The sequence below is a fragment of the Rissa tridactyla genome, chromosome 12, assembly GCF_028500815.1.
Source record: "Rissa tridactyla isolate bRisTri1 chromosome 12, bRisTri1.patW.cur.20221130, whole genome shotgun sequence".
NCBI classification, from domain to species: Eukaryota; Metazoa; Chordata; class Aves; order Charadriiformes; family Laridae; genus Rissa; species Rissa tridactyla.
Window position 1 is genome coordinate 18,825,050 of NC_071477.1, and position 13,570 is coordinate 18,838,619.

General features: G+C 49.8%; 1 protein-coding gene across 1 annotated transcript in view; it reads left to right on the forward strand.

Moving 5' to 3' along the window:
* The window catches only part of CEP250 (centrosomal protein 250), a 34,142-nt gene that overhangs the window by 12,720 nt on the left and 7,852 nt on the right, over positions 1 to 13,570 (forward strand). The window contains exons 16-25 of the mRNA XM_054218464.1: positions 919 to 1,046; positions 1,244 to 1,413; positions 2,653 to 2,832; positions 7,904 to 8,038; positions 8,364 to 8,507; positions 8,958 to 9,259; positions 10,521 to 10,596; positions 10,951 to 11,263; positions 11,697 to 11,824; positions 12,070 to 12,190. Of these exons, the coding sequence (XP_054074439.1) occupies positions 919 to 1,046; positions 1,244 to 1,413; positions 2,653 to 2,832; positions 7,904 to 8,038; positions 8,364 to 8,507; positions 8,958 to 9,259; positions 10,521 to 10,596; positions 10,951 to 11,263; positions 11,697 to 11,824; positions 12,070 to 12,190 (1,697 nt within the window). The remainder of the gene's footprint in view (positions 1 to 918; positions 1,047 to 1,243; positions 1,414 to 2,652; positions 2,833 to 7,903; positions 8,039 to 8,363; positions 8,508 to 8,957; positions 9,260 to 10,520; positions 10,597 to 10,950; positions 11,264 to 11,696; positions 11,825 to 12,069; positions 12,191 to 13,570) is intronic.

Sequence of the window (13,570 nt, forward strand, 5' to 3'; positions counted from 1 at the left end):
ATGGAAGAATTTCAAGGAAAAAAAAGAAGTCTGCCTTGATTTGAAGGTTATTTTTCTGACAGCTGAAGCTGGCAAAGCTCTCCTGAGCCTTGGGCTCATGTTTATGCCCCCTTACACGGTCCTCTGTGACGTCCACAGCAAGCCGTGTGGGCTCTGAATGGAGCCGTAATGAAACCACGCAGACGTTTCCCAGAACGTGAAGTTTCTCTCTGGTCTGGGATTCTTGTTCTGTGCATTTGAACATCGATCTTTCCTTGTCACGTAGTTTGAGGTGGGATCTTCAGAATTCACGGCTATTGCTTATGGAGGTTGTGAGCAGGACGCTGCCCTTCAGGAGAAGCCAGAGGCTCCTGCAGAAAATGCGGAGGGCCTTCTGTTTGTAAGCTCACTCGTGTTAGTGTGGTGCAGGACCTGGAGTTGGTTACACCAGCAGCAGGGAAACCTCTCTTGAATTCTCGCCAGCCTTCAGGGGTTCCTGCCCATCACTGATGTCTGTTACTATGGACATATTTACTTTGGACTGCCAGAGAGTGGCGTGATCAGAACTGTGTGCTTGTTCTCCTTCTTGAAGATACATCCTCCATTGTCTATCCAAGTTTTGCTTGCTGGCACGGACTCTGTGGGCACAGCTGCCCGTGTGTCACGGATCAGACCCCAGCAAGTGAAGATTTGGCTGTTGCAGTCCAATTTGGCTGGGCTTTCCGTGTGCTGCCAGGTGACAAGGGAAGCCTGGCCATTCCCTCGGAGGGGCCCGCATTGCTATTTTCAAGGGCAGGAATAGCCTTTCTATGTACGAGTTTCCATGCGAGCCTTTTTCCGTAGGCAGGGGTAGGGATCTTGCACCGCTTCTTCCTGGAACAACTCCCTGTGGGCGTCAGGAGCAAGCAGCTCCTTTCTCTCTGTATTCACGCTTTGCAGGTCAGCAAAGGAGACCCTGGAATCCAGCTTGTTTGAGGCTCAGCAGCACTTATCTGCACTGGAGATCGCCAGGAGTCATCTTGAAACCCAGCTTCACACAGTGGTGCAGGCCAAGGAGGTGATCCAAGGTGAGCGACTCATGTTTCTGGTGATCCCCTGCCTAGGCAAGGTGGTATGAAACCAGCTCTCTGTCCGCAGTGCTTCTGAGGAGTGAAGGAGCTGGAGACAGACCCCTCCTCCACGGAAACTCAAAGGGCGTAAGGTCAGTAAAGGCAGAACCGTGGTTTGTGCAGACTCTGACTCTTGCCATTTGTCGTGTTTGCAGGGGAAGTGAAGTGCCTTCAGTGGGAGCTGGAAGCAGAGAGGTCTCTCCTGAAGCAGGAGCGGGAAGACATGGTGCAAGAGCTCCTGCAGAAAGAACAGCAGCATAAGGACACCCTCAAACTTCGGGAGGCCGACCACCAAGGGGAGATAAACAAGCTCCTGCAAGACGTGGTAGGAAACAATATGCTTCTGAATCCTTCAAGCAAGCTTTGTGGGCTGGCTTGAGGAGAAGAACAGCCTGAGCGTGTGAAATGGCAGCAGTCGTCTGTCACGGGCGACATGGTGCCGGGCCAGGCAGCAGAGCCAGTGGCTCGTCCTTGAAGGCACGTGGAGACCCCCAGGACTCTGGTGGGACAGTAAATGCAGCCACGGGTTGCGTGTGGGCGTAAGAGGAGTTCAGCAGAAGGTTGGGTGGTCCCCACCCAAAGCATGGCAGCAAAGGGCTGGGATCTTCCCAGACTCCCGCCCGCCATGGAATAGACTCCTAACGCTGCTGCCAGCTGCAGGCGGGGGAACTTTGTTCCTTCCTTTCTGTCCTTTGGCAGCTGACAGAGGTATCGGAGCAGACGGAACAGGCCCCTTGTTCCTGGTACTTGAGTTCGTGGCCTGTCTTGTGAGGAGGGCACGAGGGTCTGGTCCCTTTCTGGCCCTGCAGTCCGTCTGCACCTTTTCCTTGATGAAAAGGGAGCCGAGCTTTGAAAATAGAGACTGTGAGCCTATGCTGTTTTGAGGAGCTTGGCTGAGACTTCATCAAATGACTGAATGGTTTGGGTTGGAAGAGACCTTAAAAGATCTTCTAGTTCCTACCCCCATGCCAGTGGGACACCTCCCACCAGACCAGGTTGCTCCAAGCCCTGTCCAACCTGGCCTTGAACACCTCCAGGGATGGGGCATCCCCAGCTTCTCTGGGCAACCTGGGCCAGTGTCTCACCACTCTCACAGCAAAAAATTTCTTCCTAATATCTCCTCTAAATTTTCCCTCTTCCAGTTTAAAACTGTTCCCCCTCATCCTATGGCTCCCCTCCCTGATCCAGAGTCCCTGCCCATCTCTCCTGGAGCCCCTTTAGGGACTGGAAGGGGCTCTAAGGTCTCCCTGGGGCCTTCTCTTCTCTAGGCTGAACCCCCTCCAATTCTCTCAGCCTGTCCTCACAGCAGAGAGGCTCCAGCCCTCTGATCATCTCTGTGGCCTCCTCTGGCCCTGCTCTACGAGGTCCATGTGCTTCTGATGTTGGTGCCCCCAGAGCTGGAGGCAGCCCTGCGAGGGTGGGGGGGGTGTTTCCCCAGAGCGGAGCAGAGAGGCAGAATCACCTCCCTTGATCTGCTAGCCATGCTTCTTTTGATGCCAGCCAGAATGCTGTTGGCTCTCTGGACTGCAAACTTCATCTTGAAGTCTTTTCCTCCACTCATCAGGCAAGTGAGCAGGATGGGCATCATTCAGAGCTGCAGGAGATGCTGGAGCAATGGGAAAAAGAGAAGGCAGAGATAGAAGATGAGCACGAGAAGCAACTGTTTGATATGAAGCAGAAAGTTGCTACCATGCAAGCTCAACAAGAAGAGGAACGAACCAGAATTGAAAATGCCAAGCAAGAGGTAAAGACTATGAAAGAATTTGTGTGGTTTTTTTCAAGGCTGGAGCTGAGGGAGATGGCTGGATATAGGGCTGTGTGGGGCATGCCCTACGTGTTTTCTACTAGGGACTAGGAATGAGACCTCTCATAGGAAGCCAGGCAGAAACGTCACTTTTCAGTTGAGAGTTTTGTGCTGCTATGGTGTTCCGTTTTTTTTTTTTTTTTTTTTAAGACTTACCTCAGAGTATTTTCAAAGTTCTCTTAGTGGCCCTCTTGATATTTACTGATAATTACTTGAAATACTGATATTTACTTGAAAGCCTTAACTACTTTGAAGACCAAAATGAGTTTGTAGGGCTGAATCCCCAAAAGGATGGGATTTTTATTTGAGGGGGGTGGAAGGGTGCAGCAGGATTGTTGAGAAGAGAAAAAATTTTATCAAGACTCCTCTGAAATATTTCTGAGCAGTTAGCCAGAGGTGTCTTGTGGGCTGTGTTTTAAGTCACTTGCTGGTAAGCTATTTTGTGCCCATATCGCCTGTGCCAAAGCAACCCTGTCATACACTGAAAGTCCTCTTTGTGTCCTAGCCAAAGTCCTCTTAATGTAGACTGCTGAGGGACAGCAGCACCCCCAACTGTGTCTACAGGTATTGAAATGACAGGACAGCGCTCAGAGATGACACTGTGTCCCTGTAACGTCGGTACTTTACCCAAGTCTACTGAATACCTTAAAACGGAAGTAATTTTCACCAAACCCCACTTAGAATACAAGAGTTTTCATAGAATCACAGAATGTGTTGGGATGGAAGGGACCTTTAAAGGCCATCTAGTCCAACCCCCCTGCAGTGAGCAGGGACATTTTCAACTCGATCAAGTTGCTCAGGGCCTCATCAGGCCCGGCCTTGAATGTCTCCAGGGATGGGGCCTCTGCCACCTCTCTGGGCGATCTGGGCCAGTGTCTCACCACCCTCAGTGTGAAGAACTTCATCCTAATGTCTAATCTAACCCTGCCCTGCTCGAGTTTAAACCATTGTCCCTCGTCCTGTCGCTACATGCCCTTGCCAACAGTCCCTCCCCAGCTTTCCTGTAGGCCCCTTCAGGGACTGGAAGGGGCTCTAAGGTCTCCCCAGAGCCTTCTCTTCTCCAGGCTGAACAACCCAAACTCTCTTAGCCTGTCGTCATAGCAGAGGCGCTCCAGCCCTTGGATCATCTTCGTGGCCTTCTGCTGGACCCCTTCCAACAGGTCCATGTCCTCCTTGTGCTGAGGGCTCCAGAGCTGGACACAGTACTGCAGGTGGGGTCTCACGAGAGCAGAGGAGAGGGGCAGAATCCCCTCTCTGGACCTGCCGGCCATGGTTCTTTTGATGCAGCCCGGGATGCGGTTGGCTTTCTGGGCTGCAAGTGCACATTGTTGGCTCATGTCCAGCTTTTCATCCACCAGTGTCCCCAAGTCCTTTTCCGCAGGGCTGCTCTCTATCACACCATCCCTGTATTGATAACGAGGGTTGTCCCGACCCAAGTGTAGGACCTTGTACTCGGCCTTGTTGAACTTCATGAGGTTTGCTTGGGCCACCTCTCTAGCTCGTCCAGGTCCCTCTGGATGACATCCCGTCCCTCTGGCACATCGACCGCACCACTCAGCTTAGTGTTGTCGGCAAACTTGCTGAGAGTGCACTTGATCCCACTGTCCTTGTCATTGATGAAGATGTTGAACAGCACTGGTCCCAGTATGGATCCCTGAGGGACACCACTTGTCACCCCTCTCCATCTGGACATCGAGCCATTGAGCACCACCCTGTGGATGTGACCATCCAGCCAGTTCCTTATCCACCGAACAGCCCACCCATCAAATCCGTATCTCTCCAACTTAGAGAGAAGGTTGTTGTGGGGGACCGTGTCAAAGGCCTTGCAGAAGTCCAGATAGATGATATCCATAGCTCTCCCTTTGTCCACTGATGCAGTCACTCCGTTGTAGAAAGCCACTTGGTTGCTCAGGCAGGACTTGCCCCTGATGAAGCCATGCTGTCTGTCTCGAATCACCTCCCGGTCTTCCATGTGCCTTAGCATAGCTTCTAGGAGGATCTGTTCCATGATCTTCCCAGGCAGAGAGGTGAGGCTGACAGGGCGGCAGTTCCCAGGGTCCTCCTTTCTACCCTTTTTAAAAATGGGTGCGATGTTTCCCTTTTTCCAGTCGCCAGGGACTTCCCCTGACTGCCATGACTTTTCAAATATCATGGAGAGTGGCTTGGCAACTACATCAGCCAGTTCCCTCAGGACTCTGGGGTGCATCTCATCAGGTCCCATAGACTTGTGTATATTCAGGTTCCTCAGGTGGTCACAAACCTTGTCTTCGCTTATAGTAGGAGGGACTTTGTCCCGCAGGTCCCCGTCTTGCAGTCCTTCAACTCGGGAGGCGTGAGGAGAGAGGCTGGCAGTGAAGACCGAGGAAAAAAAATTGTTGAGAACCTCAGCCTTCTCCTCATCTGTCGTTACCAGTTTGCCGTTCTCAGTCATCAGGGAGGACGCGCTTCCCTTGACCTTCCTTTTCTGGTTGACGTACCTTTAGAAGCCCTTCTTGTTATTCTTAGCATCCCTGGCCAAGTTCAGCTCCAGCTGTGCCTTGGCCTTCCTGACCTCATCCCTACATACCCAGGCAGCATCCCTATACTCTCCCCAGGACACCTGATGCTGCTTGAACTGCCTGTGCAGTTCCTTCTTGCCTTTTAGTTTGACCAGCAGGTCCCAGCTCAGCCATGCTGGTCTCTTCCCTTTCTTGCTTGATTTCTTACACCTGGGGATCGAGAGCTCTTGTGCTCTATGGAAAGCACCCTTGAAGATCTGCCAGCTCTGTTCTGCCCCCTTGTCCCTGAGGACCGTTTCCCAGGGGGTCCTGTTGACTAACTCCTTGAAGAGCCGGAGGTTTGCTTTCCTGAAATTCAGGGTCCTGACTATGCTCCTCATCTGGCACATATCCCTCAGGACCGTGAACTCCGCCACTGCGTGGTCACTGCAGCCCAGGCTGCTTCCAATCTGGACATCCCCGATGAGCTCACTGGCGTTGGTGACTATGAGGTGCAGTATGGCATCCCCTCGGGTAGGGCTGTCTATTTCCTGTCTTAGGAAGTTGTCATCAAGGCACTCCAAGAACCTCCTGGATCGTCTCCGGCTCACCGTGTTACTTTTCCAGCAGATGTCGGGGTTGTTGAAATCCCCCGGCAGGATGAGAGCCTTCGAGCGCGATGCCTCCTGTAGCTGGAGGAAGAAGGCTTCATCAGTAGGTTCCTCTTGATCAGGCGGCCTGTAGTAGACACCAACCACAAGGTTCCCCATGTTGTCTCGGTCTCTAATTCCTACCCATAAGCTTTCAACTTCTCTTGGCTGTTCTTTAGGGACGTCTCTTCACGCTCTATCTCTTGCTTAACATAGAGGGCGACACCTCTGCTGCTCCCTCCTTGCCTGTTCCTTCTGAACAGCCTGTAGCCATCGATAGCCACATTCCAGTCATAGGATTCATCCCACCAGGTTTCAGTAATGGCCACTATATTATTGTAGCTTTCCAGCAGCACGGTAGCTTCCAACTTCTCCCGTTTGTTGGCCATGCTGCATGCGTTTGTGTAGAGGCACTTCAGCCAGGCTGTTGGCTGTGACGCCTTCTTAGAGGAGCACCCCTTGGGGTGTTTCTCAGGTGTTTCCCTGCTGACTTGGACTACGTCAGGAGTCCCTGGCTCATCTCCGTAAGACTTTGTGATGTAACATCCCCAGCATGCCTCGGGGCAACAGGTTGAAGGCCCTTCCTAGCGCCCCATCCCTCTAACCCTGTCACAGAGAAGCCTAATATTATCATCTCCCTCCCCCTTCGCATCTAGTTTAAAGCCCTGTCAATCAGCCCCGCAACCTCTTGGGCAAAGACCCTCTTTCCCCTTTGAGAAAGGTGTTTCCCATTAGATGCCTATAAGCCCGGTGCCGTGTAGGCCATCCTGTTGTCAAAAAACCCGAAATTGTGGCGGTGACACCAGCCACGGAGCCATGGATTAATGGATTGGATGCGTCTGTTCCTTCCAATGTCACTGCCTGCAACTGGAAGGAGTGAGGAGAAAATAACTTGTGCCCCAGACTCCTTTACCAGCCTTCCCAAGGCCCTGAAGTCCCCTTTGATTGTTCTTGGTCTGCAAGTTGCAACTTCATCTCCACCTACATGGAGAATCAGTAACGGGCAATAGTCCAAGGACTGTATCAAACTAGGGAGTTTCCTAGTTATGTTCTTAACCTGGGCTCCAGGGAGACAGCAGACTTCCCTGTGAGGAGGGTCTGCCCGGCGTATTGGACCCTCAGTTCCCCTCAGGATGGAGTCACCAGTGACTACAACCCTTCTTTTCTTCCTTGTGGGTGTGGTGATGATACGGGCAGTACGCCTTTCTGACTGTGGAGATGTCTCTAGTGTAGATTGCCCATCATCCACACCCTCATTTGACTGGCCTTCCTCGTCCAGTACCTCATATCTGTTGTTCAGACATGCTGGGAGGGGGCAGGTGGGGCAAGGAGAGGGTTCGCCCACTGCCCTGACCATGAACTCGCCTCCATTCACTCCCTTCATTTAGGCTTCTGCCTGATAGGAGCAGGGTACAGGGGCCTCTTGATCCTGGTTGCTTTCTGCTAGGTGCTTCTGTTTCTGTAGCAAGGAGGGCAGAGCCTGGCTCCACCAGTCTATTTCTTCTTCAGCCTTTTCTGAAGGAGCTGCTAGCTTCAGCCCTCTGTCAGCCTCGCATTTTCTCTACTGCTAACGAGGTGCAAAAGTTGCTATTGAGAGACAAACAGCAGAAGAGGAGGGATACCCTCACCAGCAAGGCGATACACTTGAGAAATGCCATGCATTTTCCTGTTAGATGACTGAGTTTGTTGGAGATTCAGTCACAGATGGGCCGTGTTTATACTGCCAGTTTCACTTAGGAAGCTGTGTGTCTGAGTGGGCAGATAATGACCGAGGAGACGAGCAGCGTAGTGCTTTGAGGACGTGTGAGCCCATCCGTCTATGAGTCATGCCACACAAATTTTGTATGGGAAGTTTAAACTCATCTTCTCTATATTTCTGTGCAGATCCTGCTAGAAAAGGAGCGTGAGAAGAATGCTTTATTAGAGACGCTGCTCCAGACTCAGGGAGAGCTAAGAGACACCTACCAGCAGCTAGAGCAGCTCAGGCAGGAGCTGAAAGAGCAGCAAGAGAATGGGCAGGTAAGTCTGACTAGTAGGGTAAGTTGAAAGAACAGGCAGTTGGCCATTGGATGTAAGTTGAGAGAGGCTGGGAGAGCCAGGGAACAGTGTGAAGGGCAGTAACAAGGCAATAAAACGTAAGTCCTGGGAGGCGAGGACTACTGCAGGCGTGGAAACCACAGAGCCTGGTAAGCTCCAAAGATCAGCAACAGGAAGGAAAGGTTAAAGTGGAAGCAGAGCTGGGTAGTAAAGAAGTGGCTGAAGGAATGGGATTTTAAGACAGAGGGAGGAAAAAGCTGAACCTGATGGCAGGTCCTTGTCGCATGCTCTCCATTTGTGTTTACAGAACATCACAGAAAAGCTGCAAGCAGAGCTGCAGGAAACTCGGAGTAAGATCAAGGCAGTGGAGAAGAGGCACAAGGAAGAAATCAAAACCATCAAAGATGAAATGAATATCCTTCTTCAGCAGAGGGATGGTCTACAAAAACAGGTGACTAAAAGAGCAGTAGCTACTCCAGTCATCAAATAGGTGCACTCTCCCCTTCTTGCTTTTCCACTGCAGAGCAGGCTGAGGGGGTAATCCCCTGACTGCCATCCTGCTGTGCTCTCCATCGCAGCTGGTCTGAAGGAGATTACTGGGCAGCAGAATCTCACCTGCTGCCCTGGACAGATGGGCTAGTCCTTTTGCTTGTTTGCCCAAAATCGTCAGAGTGGATTTCTGACGGCCTGTTACTGCTAGTCTTGTTTTTTAAGGTGCTTTTTTCTGGTGAACGTGGGGAACTACTTGTTTAAAAATCTAAGTCAGCTGCGTTCATTGTGAATCTGGTACTCTCATGATAGGGTGAAATTTAAAGTTATTCTTTCCCTGTCCTCACAGCGTATGATATGTCTGACAGTGAGCAGCTGTAGTCTTTGACTGCTTTGTTATGTTTTACTTGAGGTGGAAGAGTTGACATCTCAGCTAGCAGCCTCCGAGGAGTCCCAGCAAGTGATTGGCCGCAGAGCTCAGAAAGATCTGTGTGAGGCACAGGAACTGTCAAGGCAGAAGGTGCTGGAGGTGGTGCACCTCCAGAACATCCTGGAGGAGAAGAGGAGTCAATGGGAGAAGGCAGAACATCAGAACAAGGAGCTGCAAGTGTGTCTGCAGTCTTTGGAGGAGGAAAGAAGTCGATGGGAAGAAGTGGAGTGTCACAACACAGAATTTCAGGCTGCTTTGAAGGTCCTAGAGAGTGAAAAAGCGAGGTAAATGAAGGCCTGTGAGACTCTCCATCCTGTTTAATGAGTTCCCTCTTTCAGATCTTTGCATATATGAGCGGCTCTGGCAGTGTTTCCTGAAAAGTAGAGTTCTGAACTATCCATGCAGTTATGTTTCATTCTCTTGATGTTGTGTTTCATTTTATTTCCTCAATCCTTCGATTTTTTCCTTACAGGTTTTTTAATGGCTTTTGGAGAGTAGTCCTTTCTTTAAAAGGAGGTGTTATTTCGTTAGGTCGGCATATTAATACTGTTCAATGAAACTTTCAGGAGTTTCAAACCTGAAACACACTAAAGAAGGCAGGTTGAGCTGCAGTATAATGAGCTAGGTAGATCCATCAGCTCTGCTTTGGGTCCAATAAATTTTAAACATTTGGGATCCGTTTCAGTCCTTCATGCTGATCCCTTTGGTTGGCAGAAGCCATCTTAAAACCATGATTTTGAACTAAGCTAGATTCCCCTCTGAGGCACCCAAGAAACAAGAATGTTTCTTATTGCCGTCTGTTGCTTTGTTCCTTCAAAAATCCCAGTAGGTGTCTAGAGAGGCTTGAGCAGCGTACCTGCCAGCCTCAACGGTTACGGGTGTAACTGACTGTCCGAGGAATGCAAGAGAGAAGAGGAAGGGCAGGTAGGCTACTTCAGCTGGTAAAGTCCTGCCAATCTTCAACACATATCTTAATTGAAGAGGAGATATAAAAGGCAGCGCACTCTTGCTTCCCCTGTGAGGGATCCTGCATCTTATATAAGGATCAGAGTATTTCCTTCAAGCCTCCATTACCACTTTTGATATCAGCCTTTGCTTCTCTAGCTGAAATAGGGGTGCTGGCAAGTCTTACAAAACTGCCCAAAGATCACCTTGCTGTCTGTTGCTGCTGTTCCTACCAGGATGTACAACCTAGGGGAAGACAATGTCTCTTTGTTACTGACAAAAGTTGTCCCTTGAAGTCTCATTAGTCAAAAGAAAAATTTTCCTCTTACCCAATATCTTAATTTCAAGACTTTGTTACGTTTATAATTCACATTCCCATCTCAAGAAAGATAGGGTATTTAGCCAGTAATTCACCTTTCTTCTATGGAAACAAGTGTAGTGGGCACATGCTTGGGTGTGATGGGCCAGCCTGGCTTAGGACTGGACAAGCAGCCTAGTTGTTTAGACAAACGTCAGCAGACAAAGCCATTTTCCCCTTGGTGGTGGAAGTCCTGAGAGTTTATTAAATGTTATACCATGAGTTGCAATGCTCTCTTTCAGGCTGACTCTGTCTCTGGAAGAGAAGGAACTGAGCCTCAGAACCCTGGAAGAAGACAACCTTGTCCAGCACAACGAGGTGTCTCAGCTTCTTTCTGCTCTTCACCAGGCCCAGCAGCTCCATAGAGAGCGCAGAAGAGAAATACCTCTCACCCTCTCACACACATACACAGCTTCACTTCTGAGGTTGGAAAGCATGAAAGCCTGACAGTTCGACCTCTCCTTTGGGGATGGGGAAACATCCTTTTGGCCCCTTAGCCTCCAGATAACTGTTTCTAGCTTATTTTGCTCAGTTTGAACCCTTGGCTTTGTGCCTTCTGTTTCCAGTGTGTTTTTTGCTTGAAATAACTCCTCCTTCATTCCTTCCTCTACTTCCTGCTCCGCTGCCGCAGCAGCAGCAGCATCCCTGAGGCTGTGTGTATCTGTGTTCTAGATACAGTCACTGCAGGAGGCCTTGCTGGAGAAGGAGGCTGGCCTGGCAACGCGAGAGAAACAGCTGCTACAGGATCTGGAGGAGTCCCGAGCAGCGGAACAGTGCTTGAGGGACTCTTTGCGCATGCTGGAGGTTGAGACGTCTGAACTGCGTTTGAGGCTTTGTAGCACAGAGAACAGAGCAAAGGCATTGGCCACAGAGTGTCAGCAGGCTAACAGTGCCCACTGTGAAGCCCAATCCCAGCTGGACAAACTGCGCTTGGTTCTCCATCACCTGATCTGTGACAGCAGAGACTTAGTCCCTTGGAGTTCAGGCAAGTGTGGGAGGCTGGGTTAACAAGGCTACAGAGCACATACAGGAGAGCAGGTGGAGGGAGGTGTGGTTCTTTATAATCCCGATATGATAGACTCATCCTTTTAGTTTAGCCTGACTCAAGTCTTGGGAAGTCTTGAAAGCCTGACATCCCTGTAGAGAGACAAGTCCATGTCTGTACGTGGAGAAATGACCAGCATCAAAATGAAACAGGGCCCACGTTACGCCAAGTCAATAGGGCATGTGCGTTCTTCCCTGGGGCGGCGCTGACATTAGTGGTCATCAAAATAACTTAGCCTGTGACACCCGTCTTGCTGTCCTGTGGGCTCTAGGATTACATCAAAGGCACTGCCACTTTCTCCTGTGTATAAGGAGGCCTTGTTTGTTGGAGACCCTTCAGTTAAAGCTTGAAACAGAATGGCTTCTCCCTTCAGAACAAGGTCATGTCTGGGGCCTGACTGTTTCCGAGGCTGGGGACCTCCCCGTGGAGTTCACAGTGGACAGAGTGACAACAGCCCTACAAGACCTGCGTCAGCACCTGAAGCAGACTCAGCAAGATCAGGTAACGTGTCTAGTGCACGCACAAGTCCTGTGCTGCTAGACTGAACTGACAGGCAGAGTGCCAAAGCCAGCATGTGTGTAAATTCTTGTAGACCAGGTTGGCTTCCTGCCATGGGGAGCAAGGAGAATCATGATCGCATCTACCACTACTGTCCAGCTGCCCCCTCCTGCCTTAGTGTTTGTACCTCTTTGTCTCCTGCCAGCCGTGGCTCTGTGAGGTGGTACTTCTCTTCTTACCTCTTCCAGAATGATGCGAGGAAGAAGATACAGGACTTGGAGCTGGAGCTGAGCAAGAGGCAAGCTGAGAGGGACCATTTCAGTGCCCACAATCAAGAACTGCAGAAACAGTGGGCTCAAAGCCAGGAAGGTACAGCTTCTCCTTTCCAACCCACTGATTCCGTACTGTCTCACCAGCAGGAATCTCTGATACCATGCAGAGGAAAAGCGTAGTGCCCGGAGGCGGGAACAGGAGAAAAACAACAAGCATGAGATTTAGCTATAGAACTACCAGGGAAAGCCTTTGATAAGAGAAAAATCCAGTGGCTGGCAGTGCATCTGACTGTGCTGCTGGTGGTGCCTTTCAGGTCATATGTCACTGCTGAGTAGCTTGATGTCTCACAGTATACTTTTCCATATGCTCTTTAAAAGCACCAATCTGCAAAAGTCTTTATTGACTTCCTTTTATTCTTACATGGCAGATTCCCAGAGCATTAGTTCAGTGTTAAGCTCCTGTGTTACTGCATCCTTTCTTCTGCTGCTTTTCCTACTTCTCTGGTGCCTTCTGCATTCTTCATACCAGCTTTCTTATTGATACTGATCTGGTGTCTGAGCTCGCAGCCTTAGCAAACACAATTTCTAACTTCCCTAGCCAGTTCTTACTTAGGCCCTTGGTAACGTGTTCACATTGGGTTTATCTATAAACTGCTTTTCACATGTAACTGGTCACCTCTTCCTCGAAGCTCCAGGCCATCCCAGAGCCTGCAGGGCTATTAGTCTCTCTGGCATCTCTGCTCCTTTCTCTGTCATTGTTTTCCCACTCTCTTCATCAGAATTGCTTTTTCATCTCATTGTCTCATTTTCCTTGTCTTGGACTACAGGAAGATCAAAGTGTGGGCGCTGCTCATTGCCTCCCCCACAGGCTGTTGGCACTCATGCAGTGCCTTTACCGGTTTGGTATTTCTTCATGTTCCCTCTCTGAGATGGAACTGCTGATCGTTTTTCAGACTTTTTACAGAAGAGTTTTCCAGGCCTTAGATCATTGCTTTTTCTGGAACATCCATAGTTTTTACTACGTATGTCACACGATAACAGCTTATATACTTCACATTCTGCCACTGGATGGATCCTGCTTTTCCCACTAGTCAGTTCTTTCTGTCTTTTAGTTCGTGTCTACAATTCTAGTCTATTGGTTTAGTTTTAGTTCCTGGCTATCCGTAGTCCTTCTTGCTTCAGGTCTTGGTACTGGTGTGATGCTCAATTGTTCTTGCCTTGTTGTTGTCCTGGTATCATTATTTCCTTTCTTCTTCTGCTAGTGCGCAATGTATTCACCTAGCATTCCTTTGGACAAATGCCAAAGTGCATCTTCAAGCACAACTTTGACACCTGTTCTTCTCTCTAACATCTCTTAAGTCTTTCTGGTCAATGAACTGTGTCATAGTCAGTCTTCACTTTTGCTATTTCTTCCGTTTACTTTAGGACACTAGATTTGACTCTCACCTGCTGTCGCTGTCTTTGGTTCATTGATGTC